Source organism: Chelon labrosus, assembly GCF_963514085.1.
Source record: "Chelon labrosus genome assembly, chromosome: 11".
In the NCBI taxonomy this organism is placed as follows: Eukaryota; Metazoa; Chordata; class Actinopteri; order Mugiliformes; family Mugilidae; genus Chelon; species Chelon labrosus.
In genome coordinates this window covers 10,340,169-10,359,408 of record NC_140344.1, presented here as the reverse complement: position 1 = coordinate 10,359,408, position 19,240 = coordinate 10,340,169, and the positions used below count along the sequence as shown (strand labels likewise).

Genomic DNA, 19,240 nt, shown 5'->3' with positions numbered 1-19,240 from the left:
ACAACCTTAACTGCACAAATGTGAACATCCTCTTACTAATACTTACTTGAAGTAACTGTTTGATTTAATTACAGCACTGTTTGGATAAGAGTCTATCTGCATATCTTGACTTGGAAATATTTTCCCAGGATTCTTTGCAAAAACATACCAGACCTGCCTTTCCCAATCTCCTGTGACCGACTCATTCCAAATGATGAATCTGCAAATAATTTAGCTTATTATTTCTCATTACAAAAACACTGCTGTTTTAACAGAGGTGAGTGAACTTTTACATCCATCGTGCTAGCAAGAAGTATGGGAACAGAGATACCAAGCGGAGTCATGTTATAGGATGAATAAATTTATTGTCATCTTTTTTTCCACATAGCATACACGCAGAAAGATGTCATAAATACACCATTATCCTTATAGAAAATATACTCTATCAATTTACAGTTATTAATACTATGTACAGGTTCGAGTGCATCCTATTACAGTGTGCTAACAAAGAAAAAGGAGACAGTGAGGCTCTGAGGGCAACAACCGTTGTGTCCAGCTCTGTTCTCATATCCATCTTTCTTTACAAATGCCCCTTCAAAGCACACTCCCCCTCAAAATTCCTCCTCGACTTTGTCCTAAAGCATGTGCCAGTCTATTCAACACCTGTGGTGCTTCCACTTGCGAGTGGCCACTGCGATGTTTGCGTCCTTCCTGTGCCAAGGAAAGAGACGAGTAAGGGCAAGTGTGCCGTCCGGCTGCACAGTACCGGTCAGCACATAAAGCTGCGACCGGCCGGGACGCACGAGGGCATCAGCACAGCCCAGGTTGATAAGGAGCCACTGGCGGAGGAGATGCTGGGTGTCGTAAGGCAACAGGGGTCCCTGGCGGATAAACTCCACCCGGCCCAGAACCTCAAATTCTGGCTCCCCGTTAGGTAGACGGAGACGGTGAATTTTGGCGGTCACAGCTGTGGAGGAGAGGAAAATGAAAAGTTATCAACTGGAAAATTGACAGCTGTGACAAAAAACAATCAAATATGATACACACGGATGCTCCACTGCTTTCTGAAAGAATTTGAATACATACCAAAGTCATGGTGACAGAAAGCATCCAGGACTGTTCTCACTGTAGGAGCATCTTCCACAGAAGGACAGTTTTGGCAGGCAGGTTTGGGTAAGCCTGTGATAAAAATGAAACATAATTTAATATAACTTGTACGGAATATGGAATAACCTATGAGGGAAACACACTGGATGGCAAACAGTTTAGTGAAACAACAATAATTGGTCTGTGGCCATTACCTTTAGCTAGGTGGCTATATTTTGCATGGGGAGTCAGACACATGTCTTCCTCAGCTGGGAAGCGGTCACAGTCAAGGACCTCAGGCCACGGGTGTCCCTGGCAGGCAAGAACCGGGGCACAGCTGTCCCTCACTGCCACACACAGGCTACGGCAAGGCTGAATAAAACTGAAGAAGAAAAAACAAACAAAATGTTACAAGATGAATGAAAATGACTGAAAAAAATAAAAAATAAATCATGATTAGAAACAAAGCCAAAAAGAGAAAGACACGGTTTTAGAAACTTTATGAGGGTAACAATTTCGAAAGAAAAATAAAGTCTACTTACGTGTCAAGACATACGGGGGCGATGAGGGAGCAGAGGAAGGCCTGTGCTTGAGGGTGACAGCCCGTCTGCAACAGGGGCCTCCAGTCCTCCGAACGCGGCACCACCTCGCCTTCCAGGTTACTGTGGCCCAAAAAGTTGGGCAACCGCATCTCTGAGTATCCAACATCTTTGCAGACCTTCATCTGGTTGGGGATGGCGACGCAACGAGTGGACTGCCCCATGTCAAATGCCAGCGAGGAACACGCCATAGCCATGAGGGCCACAGTGAAAAAAACAGCCATTCTGAAAGGTTCACAGAATCTGGAGTCCACGGGGTAAAACTGGTGAGCTGTAGCTGAGGTTGTCGGTCTCTGCCGTCCTGGAATGACTTTGCAACTGATGCAGCTCGCTTTATATACACCAAGGTCAGCCAGCCCCATCAGTCTGCAAGTCTGTTATCAACTACCTATCAAAGACGCAGAGACGATGTGTTTGGAGACAACGGCTTGTTTTGTGATGACTGGAGACAAGGAGGGGGGGGTTTGGGGGGGGTCGGGAGGGAGGGGAGACAATGGGGAATAAGAGCCAAGCTTTCGCTGAGTAGAGACCATGCACATAGTCTGCTACTTCACGTCGCCTTTACAGGTCCAGGAGTTACAAAAATGTGAACACCTTGTGTAAAAGAACCTCTCGTAGTTGTGGTGTTCAACATGTGACTGACTTATATGGGGCTTTGCTTTGTTTGGAAAATTTAAATATTATTTGATCATCCCCTACATTCTATTATATGAGCTTTGAGCACAATAAGCAACAAATACGATAATCCCACCTTTATATATTGGCTAAAGAAACCAAATCAAATAAAGTGGCTTTGCATCTGTGAAGGTCTCTAGACAGACAGACAGACGGTCTCCTTCATACTGCCGGCTTCTTTCATGTGGCCCTGCTTCCTAATTGGAGGGATTCATCGGCAGAGCCTCCAGTTCTCATTAGCAAAGTGGCGTCTCTTCTGGCACACCTGGCTTTGATCTGCCAATAACACAAGCTCAGATCCACATGCAAAATGCTTTAAGCCCACTTCTTTTCTCATCGGTTTCAAGCAAGCAAAGAAAACTCTGCCTCACTAGGTACCGTACATGTTACTCACATACTGTGTTACAGGATCTGGAATCAGAGCGTGCAGCTTCAGTGTGATGCTGCTCACATTTTCCCTTCGCCTCATTTGTAAATGGAATTAAATTGTATTGTCTGCGCTAAATATCAGAGAAACATCTGCTGGCAGGCAGACACATGCATAATGTGCCAAAATCCCATTCAAGACACCAGAGATCTCATCCTGAGATGAAGCCCAGTGGCTCAGACACTCATTTGTCTCATTCGTAATCCAACAACAGAACTACATTAGAGGATCATCGCATTTGTTTGGATGTCGTCTGTCTCCAGATTTAGATGTGTATCTGAGGCTCATACGCCTCAGGGCGTTTTGATGACTTTCTGTGAATCGGGAGGTCTCTATCCCACCCAGCCTGTCATGGTCATTGTGGCTACACAGATGCCAAAGAGTCCATTCTGATTGGCCCTGTTCCCATTTCTGTGGCTGTATACCAGCCCCGTCTGCAGTCAGGACAAAGCAACATGCAAGCAGCCAGAGAACCTCCACTGGCTCCTAGCTTAGCCAACTTTTACAGCCTGATCTGATGAGTGGAGGCTGGTTCCAGTTCGGGTAGACGTGTAAGTGCTGCCCGTAAGAGGGGACTAACTGGGCAATTAGAGTCACAGACCAATTTGGGAGAACAATAGGTCCACACATTTAACAAGCTCCCCCTGCCAGGAGCCCAGCAGGGGTCTGTTGTTGGGCCTAATGGCTGCCCTGTAGACACTGTGTCTGTCTTGGTGATGTGTTGCCTACCCCTACCTCAGTTAATGAGGAGGTGATATAGTGGTGAGTTGAATGGCTGGGCACCTGTAAAAAAGACCCGTAGATGATCTAGCCTAGAGAATAATTCACCAAGAATAATAACTACTGTATCTTGTAGCTCGGAGCACTACATAAGTTATGATCCTCTCAAGAGGTCAAATGTCTGACTGGATTTAGAAAAGTGGTCTTGGTGTATCTTGCTCATTGGTGGCTTTAAAATGTTTATTTTTGCTAATGCACAGTATTTAAAATTACAGTCATGGAAGACTGCTTTTGGACCACCTAAACAAACACAAAGTTTTTAGACTTGACAATTCCACTGATTTTGCAGAACCAGAAGTTGCACAATGATCTGTGCGTAATGGGAAACTCTGTCCTAAAACGGCATCCATGTTTTGTTGCGTAACTCATTGTACTTTTAATTAAAATTGGAAAATGTTTGCTCTTGTGATAAGGTGTGAGCATTTAGTAAAGGGACACCTGTCTGCCAAACAGACCTCCAGTAGGTAGTGTTTGGTTGTTAAAAGACTTTAAAAGGAACATGACACTCTAAAAACACTCCAAGAACTCGCAATACTATGTTGTAAAGACATACCTCTGGTAATGCAACAACACAAAAGGCATTCAAAATCGCTTGAAAAGACCAGTGGCGATCTACTCTGGAACAAAATAAGACTATTTTGTACTATCACAAGTCGCTACACCTACCGTTTTTATAACTACCATTTAACTTCTTTTCCTTGTTGAGGATATAGCATAGTACTGGCATTCTTGCACAAATGTCTAGCTTATTTCTGTCTCTGCAGCTAAGTATTGTTTTATTCCACAAGTCTGGAATATTAACTTTATTCAGTTTCCGCGATACAGCCAAACTCGGTTTTAATACATGAATTTGAAAATCTCATATTATTCAAACAAGCAGAGGCAAGACTATGCGCCGCCACCATTTTTATATTTCATAAAACACGAGTCACTATAGCAGACCAACTTATCGCATGAACACCTCCGCAATTCAAGTCCTCTGGCATAAATAATCAAGTAGAGAAGCTGTCTGTTTGTAGATGCTGCTGAAATTTGCTTTAATATCCACAGAGTAAAATATATATTGTGTAAGTGTTCTCCCGGCAGAGTGGGACAGACAGCAGAGCGGGACACCTGAGACTCACATCAAAGACGGAGGCGTGCTTGCCAAGTAAAGGAGGGGGAGCGAGTGTCTGAGCTGGGCTCCCTCACAGCACAGCACAGCAAACTCAGATAAAAGCTGTCTCCTCCCTGCACGTAAGAGACTCATTAACTTAAGAGACTGAACCCCCATTTGCCTCTTTTCTCTTCCCCCTACCCCGCACCATCCTGCTGGGCTCCAGTAGGACTGACAGCCTCTGTGCAGACTGTCAATAGCACTCAATTGTCACATCCAGTCTCCGGGCCTTACGGGCAGACGCTGCCACGCCGAGCCGTGCAGACATCTTGCCCCTCTGAATTTGCAGACGTTTGTGGAGGGTAACTCATTCAATTTATTAAAAGTTAAAATGTTCTCTTTTATTTAACTTCTCTTTCCAAAGCAATTGGATATTTCTGCTGTAAAAATCAGGTCAATGCCATTCAAATCATGTCGGTAGCATTGTTGTGCAGTCGCGGTAGACAGACGCAGTGGAACTGCTGTGCTGCAATTCCCAATAATTTACTAATAATCTGTGAAAAATCTTACGCACGGTCAAGCACATCAACTTAACAATGACGCAGGAATAATTGGGCAGTGTACAAGAGCATCATCTTTTATTACGAATCCCAGTGGATCTGCATTTTTACCAAGATATTTCTCTAATGAAACTCGTTAACTCAGTTAAGTGCAACAACTTACTTTGAGAACAACACAGAGACAAGGCAAACAAATGTGAAGGGAAAAACTTAAGATACTACTGTCAGACTGACTAAGCTGAGGTACTCCAGCTATAATTACATCTTCCACTTATGCAGTCCTTTGCTCGTCTTCAACTCTGTGGAAGATTAAAAAAAAAAGATTTAAAACCTTAGAGTTCTTAATGTTCATGGTATTGATTTTTGGCTCACACCGATTAAATTTCAATTAAAAAACAACATTTCAAGTTTGTATTCTGAGCATTAACCTAAAATATTTTATAGAATACTTATACACTCACTTGCCAGTTCATTAGGTACACTTGAAAATTAATACATTCCAATATGACAGTCCTGCACTAAATCTTAGCTTCATGAAGGCTGTGGTTTGCAGTACTATTGAATTGTGTTGTACTCACACGTGTTTCTATTATTTTGAGTGGGGGCTAGGCCAAATAACAGAAATACTTTTGCATTTAAATCAGTCCAGTTTAACGGCAAACTACATCCTCCAAACTAATCATCCAGTTGAATTACCACCTTTCCTATGCTGTTTTAACATACACTAAACATTATATCAGTCATAAAGGGGGATTTGATGCAGGACGGTTATATTAGAAAGTGCTAACTTTCATTAGAACAGAAGAGAATAGACTTTATTGCCATTTGCACAGGTACAAGAAAGGACATGTACAAATAGCAAAACTATTATTACTACAAAATATAAACACTTTGTGAAAGTATAAAAAAGAAATATAAACATAGGGTTAATGTAGTTGTTGTGAATGAAAATAATAGCTCTCTGTATAATAGAGACAGTCTATTCATTAGTGTACCTAATGTTTTGGTAAGTTAGTGTAATAACAATGAAAAGACATTACTAATCAGTTTACGTACATCTGACCGTCTCTCAGGGAAGGAGGAGGGTTGCAGCCCAGATATGCCCCGTTGATGAAACAGTACTGGAGCAGAGCTCTGAAGCAAGGATCCTGCAAAGAAATTCATTCAATGAATTACTTTATAAGTTGTATGTATGTATGTATTGTATTACACAAAAGCACATCAAACCTACAGATCTTACAAAAAAAGGATTAAACAAGTGTTCTGTCACTCACCCTAATGAGAATGTGCGGGTTTCCAACAACTAAGAGCAAAGCTTTGGGACGAGTGATGGCCACGTTGAAACGTTTCGGGTTGGCCAGAAAGCCAAGCGATCTCTGCAAATCATCGTTCTCTACCGATTCATTAGAGCGCACCTATATTGTAAAGGAATGAAATTAACCGATTAATTGCTATAATAGGAAATTTAAAGGTCATGAGCGATGTTTAGGCATCACAGACCCCTTTTAATTTAAAATGGGTGATGCCATCTGCACTAATGTGATGTTATTGTAGTAGTGGTTCATTTTAAAAAACGTATTTCAGTCCTAATGTGTAATTTTGTGGTTACAGTAATCTTGCTCATTCGTGTGGGGGGTCACGCAAGGTCAAAGAAGAGCAGTGGCTGCTTCCTTGTCTGGCTCTACCAGATTCAGTTCATTTAATCGTTTGAATATGAGCTGAGAAAAAGAAAACCAATAATTTAACAGATGCATCCCAAGACAATCTTGGATGTAAAGAGAGTTGATGTAACATTACATTTACTAACATTAGTTAAAAAAATATGTATATAATGTATATACTTTATGGGTATCAGCCCCTTCTGTGCTTTCGAACCAAAGTTTGTGGAAACAGGTTGAAAATCTCGCCCAACAAAAACTACATATGTTAGCATTAAAAACTGTGCGACTTAATTTATAAATGGTTTAGAAAGAATACATTTAGATGTCTTGATCACCACACATTTCTCTGTGCAGGCCAAACCCAGCTGTCCCACCACTCTCAAACTCTGTAAAACTAGACTGAGCCACAGAAATGTAATTACGTAAAACACATAATAAAATATGCTACAACACTGCACTTTAGGAAGTATGTATGTACAGCAGAGGTCAAACAATGGAGTTTTTACTTCCCAAAGTCTTTTTTTTCCTACCGTAGACAGAATGATGACCAGGAACTCTTGGCCTTGGAACTCCTCCACCGAGCCCACTTTGATGTCAGAGAGGCCCACCTTCCCCAGCAGCACACGAATTTTCTCACACTTGACAGTGATATGAAAGCCATTGTGACATTTTAGGGCACACCATTTAAACTGAATTGGAATTGAATTTCAATTAAATGTTTTCCATAATGGGATGGAAATGAAAGATATTTACACTCCAACAAAAGATACAACTATGCATTCGCGTGTGCATGATGGCTGTAAATAGGATGTAGTATGGAGTATCAGTCATGCCCATCATAAATTCATTCTACAGATACTACACAGAAGCAGTATGCACATGAATGATAAGGGCGATGTTGGATAAATAAGGTAATGTGAATGGTGAATCTTGTGAATCTGGTGAATCTTCCATCAGCAATGACATTGACAAACACGCTTATCAAAATAGCTGGCGAGAGATCAGTACCAGGTCAAAATGAAAACCTTTAAAACTAAACAGAAAATAGTACAAGACCTTTACATCAGTGCATGGTGAACATTTTTGAAAAATGAAGAAAAGACAATGACAACGATGTGTTTTATCAGCTTTCAACAAAATAATGCAGTGAATAGTTTTATATGGTATAAGTACTCTGTAGTTCCCTCTAGTAGAATCTTTCAGTAATGTGTGTAGTAGACAGCCAAGTACATGGACAATTATGATGACAATGCAGCAAACACATGGTTAAACAGCAAGCATATCTCCGGCCTTACTTGTTTCCTGTAGGGGGCAATGATGCCAATGTCGGAGGCATCCACAGGGTTGTAGAGCTTTTTTGCCAGCTGGCAGCAGTACAACATAACCTGTACAGCCTCCGCTGGGTTGAACCATGATGGGTTGTTGCCTTCTCTCATTTCGGAGCCCTGGAACAGAGCACAGCCACTGAAATAAACCTTGGTGCTGAATGTCCCAGGGAAGAGAACTAACATCATGAACCTAACAAAGATTAGATTAGACTGAAGAGATGTACCTCAGAAATTGGTAACCAAGGCCAAATAGGCTTTATCAGAAAGATCATAGCAAAGGTATATTCATGGTAAGTTTTCATTACCCTGACACCATGAAAAAGGAGTGGGAAGCCTTTTTTGGGCAGGTTCTTCCACTGGCAGAGGGACTCCACAATAGCACAGGGGGCTTTAAAACACAGTTCTCCCTGGTAGAAGAGCTTGGAAGGCAGTTTGATCAAGGCCTCATGGGAGCGATAGTTGTAGATCAGCTTAGTCACCTGTTACAATAAAAAGGCACCTTTTTAATCATGATATACCATCTGCAGTGCACACAAGTATTCTTAAATACAGTCATCCAAAACATATTTTTGTCATTATGTGTGCTCGTCACTGTCAGACAAACGTCAAAGAGCACTAATATGAAAAGAAATTTACCACGGTACAATGATGAGAGGCAGTTATGCTGTACATGGCTTCAGACACTATGCAGTATAGCATCTGCACAGCATGTGAAACATCCCATGGTTATCTTCATGAATGTTTATGTAAGGCTCGCTCTCAAGTAACAACTTAAAATTGCCTGAAACACCATAAACATTTGTAAGGAGTGCACTAACCAGCTTGGTGTTATAGCCCCAGTCCTGTCTGGAGTACAGCGGGTTGGCCATCAGCCTCTCCATCAAAGACACCCCGAGGCCAAAGGAAGCAGCGAGCTTAGACTTCACTATTGGACCCAACTGACAGGGGTCTCCAGCCAGCACAATCTATCAGCAGGCAAAGATGGAAAGATCATTACTAATCAATAAAGCTCAGCTCCAGTCATCACTCAACAAAACTAAGTACACAAAAAACTTCTGTCAGATACATAAAACAGCAAAAAGAAAAGAAAAAAAGGACGTAACTAAGGAAGTAACTTCCAAAAATACAGCTATAAGCTATAACCGAATATTCAGGCTCTAGTGCATCCACACCAGAAACATGTCTAATGTGAATTACACATAAATGTGACTGCACAGGAGACAATAGACATTTGTGCTTACCTGTCCATCTCTCTCTGATACCAGGCTAATGGGGATCAGGGACTCTGGCTCAGTGGCCTGGCTGGCTTCATCCAGAAAGACATGGGTAAAATGTCCCACTCTGAGGAAAAACAAAACCACAGTGAATTAACCGATACCAAAAAGGGAGAAACACCCATACTGCAGCTCTGGTCTTACTGTATTCCTATATTATGGAACATGCCAGCACTGGAGCAGGTGCTGACTACAATCCTGTGAAAAGCAGCATGACGGATGTCCTCTCCGGCCTTTGAGTACGGTTTCAGCACTTCTGGAATAGACTAGGGACAAACGATCACATCCACATGAAATATACTGTACACATTCTGGATGACAAAGCAAAGTAGCAAAATAGTAAAGTCCAAAGGTGGGACCAGAAGTATTTATTTATTTTTTAAAGCACAGTAAGTTTCTTTTTGCAGCCACTGTTCCTGTTCACTACCTCATACTGCCTGAAGGTTGCATTGACACGAGCCAAACTTGAAGTATGCAGGAAGCCGCCGTCATGTAGGCGGATGCAGATGAGGTCAGCCGCACTGTTAGAAGGAGTACATACGAGTACCCGACTACTGGGCAGAAAGTGGTAAATCTGTAGGAGGAAAGAATGTTGAAGTCACAAAGAATTAACTAGACACAACGGGAATAAAATTGAAAGTCATGAAATACACTGCCAGGCCAAAAAAAAAAAAAAAAGTCCCACACTAATATTTCGTTGGTTATTTCCATCCAGTGTTGCATTAATTTTTCACCAAGATCTTGTATTGATGATGGGAGAGTCTGACCACTGCGTAAAGCCTTCTCCAGCACATCCCAAAGATTCTTAATGGGGTTAAGGTCTGGACTCTGTGGTGACCAATGCATGTGTGAAAATTATGTCTCATGCTCCCTGAACAACTCTTTCACAATTTGACCCTGATGAATCCTGGCATTGTCATCTTGGAATATGCCCGTAACATCAGGGAAGAAAAAAATCCATTGATGGAATAACCTGGTCATTCAGTATATTCAGGTAGTCAGCTGACCTCATTCTTTGGACACATAATGTTGCTGAACCTAGACCTGAGCAACTGCAGCAACCCCAGATCATAGCACTGCCCCCACAGGCTTGTACAGTAGGCACTAGGCATGATGGGTGCATCACTTCATCTGCCTCTCTTCTTACCCTGATGCCCCCATCACTCTGGAACAGGGTAAATCTTGACTCATCAGATCACATGACCTTCTTCCATTGCTCCAGAGTCCAATCTTTATGCTCCCTAGCAAACTGAAGCTTTTTTTTCCATTAAGCCTCACATTTCTTCCCTGAAGACGATGGTTCCCCACTATCCTTCCAGTTATTAATAATGCGTTGGACAGTTCTTAACCCAATTTTAGTAGTTTCTACAATCTCAGATGTTTTCTCTGCTTGATGCATGCCAATAATTTGACCCTTCTCAAACAGACTAGCATCTTTTCCACAAGCACAGGATGTGTCTTTCAACATGGTTGTTGAATGAGAAGCTACTCATTGCATCAGTTGGGGTTAAATAACTTGTTGCCAGCTGAAAGACAATTGCCCATCCAGTAATTATCCGATAGGAAGCTCGTACCTATTTGCTTAGTTAAATCCATTTTTTTTTGGCCAGGCAGTGTATCAAAGTACTGAATAATTCTGACAACACTTGTCAAGAAGATTCCCATCAGTACCAGTGTTAGCCAGTTTCCCTTGACCATTCGTTTAAGGATTCTTTCTAATTCTGTTACTACTTTGACCCAAATAATAAATACAGTATACTCTACAGTGCCCAAGTATATGCACCTGCAGTATTGCCTCTATAAGTGTGATTGTTTTTCCGGTGCCTGGAGGTCCAAAGAGCATATAAGGAATGGGCCGACACTCTCCTGCCACGATCCTCTTCACTGCCTCTCTCTGGGGCTGGTTTAGGTCTGGATTAAAGAATTGTCCTTTGCAGGGGATCGCTTTGGTCAGCAGTCTACCATCTGGAAGCATTTACACATTTTTTTCACCAATACTGTTATGAAACGTTCAGATAAAAACAGGAGAACAACTTAACTCAAACGCAAATACCTTTAGTCTGTGTGGCCTTGGACTTCATGTCAACCGAAATGCTCGACATTGTTCCGTTTTCATTGGCTGGAACCTGGTGTTCAATACAGAAACACTTGCTCAATACTAGAATTGATAAGCTAATGCCTTATGTTTTTGGTTTTGGTTTTCACCTGATTGTCCTTCACTGTTTTGCTTTGGTCTTGCTCATCTATCCATTTTGCTGTCCACTGAGGGGTCTGAATTGTCACTCTGGAAGGGAACAGAACTACACAAAGATATAAAAATAACACCGGTGCAAGAAGATACCGTGTATATCTTCGATGATCTCTAATATAAATTAAAGAGACACTGTAGTGTACTGTAGCTGAGTCATTATGAAAGATATAAACAGCACCCTCTAGTGACAGTTATGTGGTTGTGTCATTGTGTTTTGTAATATAACTACCCTATTATTTCATATAATTAGATTAAAACTCTGCTTCCAAAATTCTGCACACTGCAAAAATGTAAATCACAGAGCAATTCACTTAAAATCAATATTTAAGTGAAATAAGTGCATAGACATTATATCAATGTGGCCATTTCTGATAAAACATATACACCGATCAGTCATAACATCATGACCATCTTCCCAATATTGTGTAGTATTGTCTCCCTTGTGTCTCCAAACAGTTGTGACTCATCAGAGAATGGACATGGGCCTTCTGAGGGTGTCCTGTGGTGTCTGGCAACAGAGTGTTGTTAGTGGGGGCCTTTGGGTCCTATGGGTTGAGGGGAGGGGCCTCTGTGGATCATCCCACAGATACTTGATCAGTTTGGGATCTAGTGAATTTGGAGGCCAGGTCAACACCTTGTGCTGTTCTTCATGTTTTTGGAGTTGTTCCTAAACTGTTGTTGTGTGTGTGTGTCTGGGTCAGGCTGCATCCTGCTGGGGATGGCTGCTGAGCGTCACTGCTATGGGGTGGAGGTGCCTAGTACATGTCTAAGTAACATCCACATGAATGACAGGTCCAAAAGTTTCCCAGCAGAACACTGGATTGTCACAAGATGGTCAAGGTTACTAACTTCTCCTGTCAGTGGTTTTAATGTTGTGGCTAATCGGTGTAAATGCTAATCGTTAATGTGCCTTTCACACAGCAAATGTTCTGGAAGATAAATTTGTTTAGAGAAACAGAAAATAATTGCTGTTATTATTACAAGCTTATTTTAATAAATAACTGTATTAAACAGTGACCTAGAACTTTACTCTCATCAAATCTGTTTCCACTCTAACAGTTTTCATCCCAGACAGAGTGAGGATTGCTTCTCAAAGCTCTACAGTGTACTGCCAAAAGGAAGCATTTCCAGATAGAGGGTGAAAAGCATTGCTGCCACAGTGTACAGAATGAGAAGAGTCATGTGCTTTTTGATTATTAAAACAGTGATAGAATGATGTAACTGAATGAGCAACCACTCCATCTGAAATACACTTAGCTCTGAAGTATTCAGAAGCTAAACGTCATTCAACCTTCCTGAAACCATGATGGGAAATTTAGAAGAGGCCTACTCTTTGTATTTGAATAAGACTTCTTTATGTACCTGTATGTATAGTATTTGTATCACAATGACAACCAGTCTTCTTTACAGAATACATTTTGTGATATATATGAGTGAAGGCTGAGTAAAGCAATTCTACTAAAACTTACTCTCGCCGAACTGTTTTGTCTGGTGAAGTGCGTGGTGACACCGCCTCATGGTCAGCCTAATAATGCAAGCAGTAAAACTATTATAAGAAAAATAAGGTGTAGTAACCACAAAACATTGTGTTTAAATACCTTTTCATTATGAACCCATAAATCCAATCTAATGTTGTCCTCAGACTACAGGAGTTTCAAACTCTTTTCACGATCTCGAAAGCACGCCATTTGGATTTCGTCAAGGGGCTTGTTTAAACTGATACAGAGAAAGAAATATCTTTGCAGACAAGTGGATAGTCCTACAACCAATCAGAGCCAAATTCAATTCCACAGCGCTCAGATAACGTGGACAGCTGTGTCACTGTTACCTTGACGTTCATCACCACTCATAGCTCCTCAGAACAATTTGTTTGGCCCGGCAGATCTTTGACGGAGCGTAATCAATTCCTAACAAAGCGACTCCACACCAACTTTCCTACACAAAACATGCGTGGTTGGCTAGCTGCATCACACACTAAAGTAGAAATGAACAGATGTTCTTTACTTGTCATGTCAAACTTGCACAAACAACAGGATATTATTTAGATGAATGCGGCAGGCAGCTAGATAGATTGGGGAGAACTGAATGCAACACCTGATACTAACTCATGGGGAAATGGGTCTAAACAAAAACAGAGACAAACACAGAAGTCTTAACAAGTGTTGATGAGAAAATGGATGTAGGGACATAATCAATCTATTGTACAGATGGAAGAATAATGGAGGTAAGATTTAAGTGTCAGTTTCAATATCTGTCAACTGTAATATAGCTAACGTTAGCCTCTAGGGCTTGAATGTTTATGTTGCTTGACAACACCATCAGCTGCTCGGTGTCCTCGTCTCTCTCATTGGCTATTGTGAAAGACACCCAGATGTCCTTAAACCCTGAATATCAGACACTTTATGATATTATTCGGGGTGATATTATGTCCAGATCATCTGCCCTCTCTTTCAAAATCTCCTGAAAATTCCTGTAGTCTGAGTCCACTTTAAGAAAACATTGATATTTTCCACACCTGTTGAACGAGAACTCAACATCAAGTGGCTCTCCGAGGTAGCTGCGCTGAAATTCTGAGTTCACTCTCAAACTCACATCCTCATTATTGAGCTGTGTCACAACAGAACATTCGATTGAGTCTGGATTTAAGAAGCAGTAAGTTTCAAAAGATGCTTCAGAGAATCAAACATCTCTTTACCTCTGTGACATAACTAACACAGTTTATTACTGAACCGTTGCTCTCTGGTTTCTTCAGCACTATTCTGTCCCCTGTAGAGAAACAAGACTCTTACTGTATTATACAAAAACACTACAACATGAACCTTTGCTATAATGCAACAACGACAGAAGACGGCTATGGCCACCTCACCTATATTGAGATTGTGTCTGCCTTCGGACAACTCAGGCACCTTGAGGTGCAGGTAGACACTTCCTTTCCTGAGAGGAACTCCAGTGATTGTTAATTCCCTAATTTCCATTTCTGCGTGCAGCTCTTCTAGCCAGAGCAGTGCTGAGAAACGTAAATGTAGGTTGGACGCAGACAGTACCTGCGCAAATAGACACAAGAGGACAAGGACAATAACATATTTTAATATAGCCCTTCAATTCATACTACGTATATTTATAAAATCTTTTTCTTTCACTCAAAAGAGAACTAAGAAATACATCATTTCATTGGGCCAATTTTGAAACAACCTCTGCATTAAGCACAGACTTCTTTGTACATTTGCACATCCAATACAATTAAAGTGCTTTAATGAACCAGTAATAAAAACTTCTGGACCCTAGTCCAACTGTCTATCAACTGGATTATCCTGTGCCATCATATCCATGCTTACCTGTCCTAAGCAGGGCTGAACTACCAGCACATCACTCTGTGCCTCCACACAGTCTCTTAGAGCCTGAGGCACTGGGTACTGAGGTAGGAAGTTTGGCAGCATTCGCTTAGAAAGCCTAGAAGTGGGAAAAATCCATTTCAGTCGAGTGGTAACATAATTCTTATTTTTTTTATGACGACAATTTTAATTTCTTATAAATAGCAGGAAGAAAAACTGCTTGCTCAAAATTCTGGGAACTGATTAGCTAAAAGAGTATATCTGAAAGTCATAACTTTAGAGACAGACTAGTCAGATTTCATTATTAGCGGTAGCAGTAGCAACATTGTACAAATGACATGACAAATATCAGTGCTCAAGTTTGATGCTCTTCCTTAATAATCACTGGTATCAGCTATTTTGGTACCTTGGTGTATCTTTTGGCGCAGACATGGTGATCACATTAAAGGGTGTCAAGACTGGACAAGTGTAACTGGGAGTGTAGGACACACAGGGCTGCAGCAGGCCCTCATGTTCACTGCCTACTGTGACCTCCAGGCGCCTCCCAATGGTGAAAGAAGAGAAGTGCAGCAGTAGCAGCTCAGCACAGCTTCCCATGCTCCTGGGGAATTCATCAAAATTATAGCTTTACAGACAACATACTAACAAAAACCTCACACAGACAGTCACAGCTGTCTCACATCTGTAAGTAGAGCTAATTTTAAATGGTAAGACAGCCGGCCCAGACAGAGATGAAACCAAAAACATTACTTTTAGCTGATTCAAGTCTCACAATTATAGCTTTAAAAACATAACTTACTTTGGGTTGCAGGCTACTACAACCGACAGTCGCTCTTCTGGAGAAATAACCACCTCTCTTTCCTCTCTTCTTACACCAGGGGATTGGTGCTGCAGCTCACCATTCTCTTTGTCGACCTGTTTCTCAACTCCGACTTGTTTTTCTGAGGACTCGGAGGAGTTTTCCTGCAAAGTTTGTCGCTTCTGGCTCAGCGGTGTGGGTTCACTGACAGCAACCACGGAGAACTGTTCCTCTGAGTCCCAGCCAGCAAAGTCACAGCCCTTCAGCCTGTGCGTCTCGGAGCCTTTATTTCTGTTGCAAGAGAAAGATGAAAGCTTGTACAGTGTGGAATAGGAAAAGGAATTTGCTGTCTTCTCATTTTCTTTCAGATTAGAGAAATATTTACCAAAATGATGCTAAAAAAAAAGTGCAAGTTCTAGTGATTTAATTTACTTTTACGCTTGGAATATGAACATTTACTTCATCCTTTGGTTAACTCACTGTATCCAGAGCACCAGCTCTCGTCTCTCCCCAATCATCAAGTCTCCAAACTGGCCATAGTCCGTTACATCCAGCCCTCCTTTGTTTTCAAAGATGTCTTGGAGTTGAGCCTCTGTGAGATGTGTAACAGGAAAATTCATGCTGCAACTAGAAATAACAAAAACAGAAACCACAAACAAATATGGAAATGACTACACTCCTGATGATGAAAACAACAATTTTAACTTGCACTTTAAATTAAAAAAACTAGCAGACTGAGCGATCAGTCCAAATCATGATAGTCCAAAGACTGTGACCTCTGAAGGCAGGGTGCCATGCACAGGGCCCTCCAACAGTAAAGGGACTGGCTGCTCTCCACCATCACCAGGTTGACCAGGTGCCCCGGCAAAGGCTGGTAGTGGGCAGGCAGCAGCAGAGAGTCCAGGCTGAAGAAAACACTGTCCTCCACCACTCCATTGTTACCGTACATGCTGGTAACGCGCATCTAGACATATGAAAGACAAGGAGATAAGAATGAAAGAAGTAATTTGATTTACGAACAAACAGGCTTTCTGATTCGAAGCATCTGATCTAAATCCATTTTACATTCAACGATGCAAGTGCTCTTAAGTGGATTTGTAGTGCATACTGTAAAGCAATGATACAATTACCTGATCTCGGCGGCAGTAGCGTAAAGGAGCAACAGACTGAGCCTGCGTCGTCCACTGGGTTGGATTGATAAAATACTTTGCTTGGACCCAGTCTCCTTTCATTGGCTTAAAACCTGGAAGAAAATAGTGAAAACAAACATAAAATACCAACAGGCAGGAAAGTTAACATCAGTCTTGAGCAGACTCAGAGTAAATGCGGTTGTGGCTGTAGGATTGTTTAATCTAATCAGATACAAGTGATTTTTAAATTGGTTAAAAATGTTGGCTTAATGATCAGCATCTATGTGGGAAACTGCGTAAGTCTGTCAGTCATGAGGTCAAGAGGCTCCTCATTTTAGCATGTGAAAGAAAGCGAGGATCAGTACCTTCCCAAAGGCTGTCATGTGAGAAGTAGGTGGTCTGATTTATGTAGCCGCCGTCTCCATCGAATGAAGTGACCGTACCAATGAGAGGCCGCAGCTGCATACTGTCAGCTTCTAGTGAAGTGCATCCTCCATCCTCCCAAGCATCTGCACTCTTCTCCACCTAAATGAAAAAACTAAAAACTATACCAACTTGCCAATTCATTAGGTACACTAGTAAAAATGCATTCTAATACAACAGTAATCTCTAAAGCTTCCTTCATGACTGCTATAATGTTTTTTTTTTAAAGGTGTTTCTGCTATTTAGCCTAGCACACTTAGATAATACATAATAGAAGCATGTGTCAACACAATTCAATGGTACTACAAACCACAGCCTCCAAAATGAAAACTATTGAATCAGCAGCTCTCTGTGACTTTACAGATTAGATTTACTGCAGGACTATTACATTAGAATGTATTAATTTTCCCTCAATTACCCAATGAACTGGCAAGTCTATAAATTCAAGCTACCACACGAATGAAGCACAAGTTCCTCACCCTCAGAGCTTTCCACCCCCCTTGGGCACCGTCCCTCACTGCTATGCAGTTCACCAGGTCCCCCTCTTTCAGTGGGATCCCACCCAACACCTCAGCACTGGTGAAGCAGACAGCATCGTCTATCATGCCATGGTCAAGACACAGCTGGGTTACCACACTGCCCCGCAGGTGGCGAATCTCCTCCATGCCTGAACAGCATGGGGAGAAAAAAACATGTCGTCCAAACATGCCATGGCATCCAATGGGTTCAAAATATAATACATAACTACTGAGCTAAAGAAGTGAACTTTATTAATGGGAATGTTGCTTTTTACCTGGTGTGCCGGAGAAAATCCTTTCTCCGTCCACCTCTACGGTCCTCCACAATGGAGAAATGAGCTTGGACAGGATACACCGCAGAGCAGCAAGCATATCTGTAAAACGGTAGCTAGCTAGACGGGAAAGAGCAAGTCTTTATGAATAATTTTAACTTAACGACGGTTATCATGTCCAGTAACTTCTTTATCCACTTAACTAACGCTTTGCTTCCAACTTACTTAGGTTAATTTGAAAAACATGCTATTTAACAAATTCAAATGCAAGTTAGCTAAAAGTTACTTTAGCTATAGCGCAAAGGGCTGCCTGCAGGTGAAAGTAATTAAAAACATTATTTAACGAACAAAGGACAGATGTTTTAGGACTGTTTTACATGACGTAAAAAAATGTTAAACAACAATTTACGTGTTGCAGTCGATTGTACAGCTCTTGGACGTTGCGGCTTGAATCTCAGTTTTACTTCACGGGTGCGCGTACGCGCTCGGTCACGGCAATGAAGAGGGGGGCGGTGCTATGTGAAATACGGTGACCCTACCAGAAAGGTGTGCTCCTTTCAATTTACCGCCAAACCCGCCAGATCACAGGAGGACTGAGCAAACCCAATAAGTTTAAATTTCATTATAAAGCGACGGTTTGGGAATCGTTTGCCTAATGTTGCAGTCAAAGCCTAATGTAATCAGAAAGATTCACTCACCTAAAGAGTATACAGTAGAAGTAAGGAGAAGAAATGCTGGAGCTTTTTGACGGCCGCCGCTAGAGGGCAATGTGGCAGCGCTGCCGCCATTTTGAACCGTAACCGCCAAAGTGAAGCGAAGGAAGGAACCTACAGATAACAAGACCAAGAAAGAGAAAGACAAGTTGTAAATACTGCTAGTGTGACAGTAAACAACTCTCCTTTCAATATTTATCCAAAGAACCAAACAGTCAATTTAATGTAAAGGTGTGAAAAAAAGTATTTTCTTCTTTGCTATAGCATGGGCTCCTGCTAACACCACAAAGTTGTTTAGCTTTTAATTGAGAATATGTTATAGTTATGTTATTGTAAA

At 41.6% G+C, this 19,240-nt stretch overlaps 2 protein-coding genes across 2 annotated transcripts; both read right to left on the bottom strand.

Annotated features, from left to right (window-relative positions):
- Positions 1 to 438: 438 nt before the first annotated feature.
- On the bottom strand, positions 439 to 3,050 carry szl (sizzled). Its single transcript, XM_084554678.1, has 4 exons — positions 1,608 to 3,050; positions 1,281 to 1,447; positions 1,066 to 1,158; positions 439 to 946 (listed from the first exon to the last, which is right to left on the bottom strand). The coding sequence occupies exons 1-4, from the start codon at positions 2,024 to 2,026 to the stop codon at positions 636 to 638; spliced, it is 990 nt and encodes a 329-aa protein (XP_084410804.1). The 5' UTR covers positions 2,027 to 3,050; the 3' UTR covers positions 439 to 635.
- Positions 3,051 to 5,265: 2,215 nt separating this feature from the next.
- mov10l1 (Mov10 like RNA helicase 1) lies at positions 5,266 to 18,668 on the bottom strand. The gene is made up of 27 exons (XM_084555253.1): positions 18,600 to 18,668; positions 18,194 to 18,310; positions 17,880 to 18,067; positions 17,343 to 17,502; positions 16,978 to 17,090; positions 16,624 to 16,811; positions 16,328 to 16,474; positions 15,848 to 16,138; positions 15,455 to 15,649; positions 15,052 to 15,166; positions 14,583 to 14,760; positions 14,412 to 14,482; positions 14,232 to 14,323; positions 13,186 to 13,241; positions 11,671 to 11,765; positions 11,519 to 11,591; positions 11,249 to 11,430; positions 9,893 to 10,039; positions 9,610 to 9,731; positions 9,433 to 9,532; positions 9,010 to 9,156; positions 8,497 to 8,670; positions 8,159 to 8,308; positions 7,394 to 7,501; positions 6,477 to 6,617; positions 6,259 to 6,350; positions 5,266 to 5,501 (listed from the first exon to the last, which is right to left on the bottom strand). Exons 2-27 carry the CDS (start codon positions 18,288 to 18,290, stop codon positions 5,474 to 5,476), a joined length of 3,450 nt encoding a protein of 1,149 aa, XP_084411379.1. The 5' UTR covers positions 18,291 to 18,310; positions 18,600 to 18,668; the 3' UTR covers positions 5,266 to 5,473.
- Positions 18,669 to 19,240: the final 572 nt, after the last annotated feature.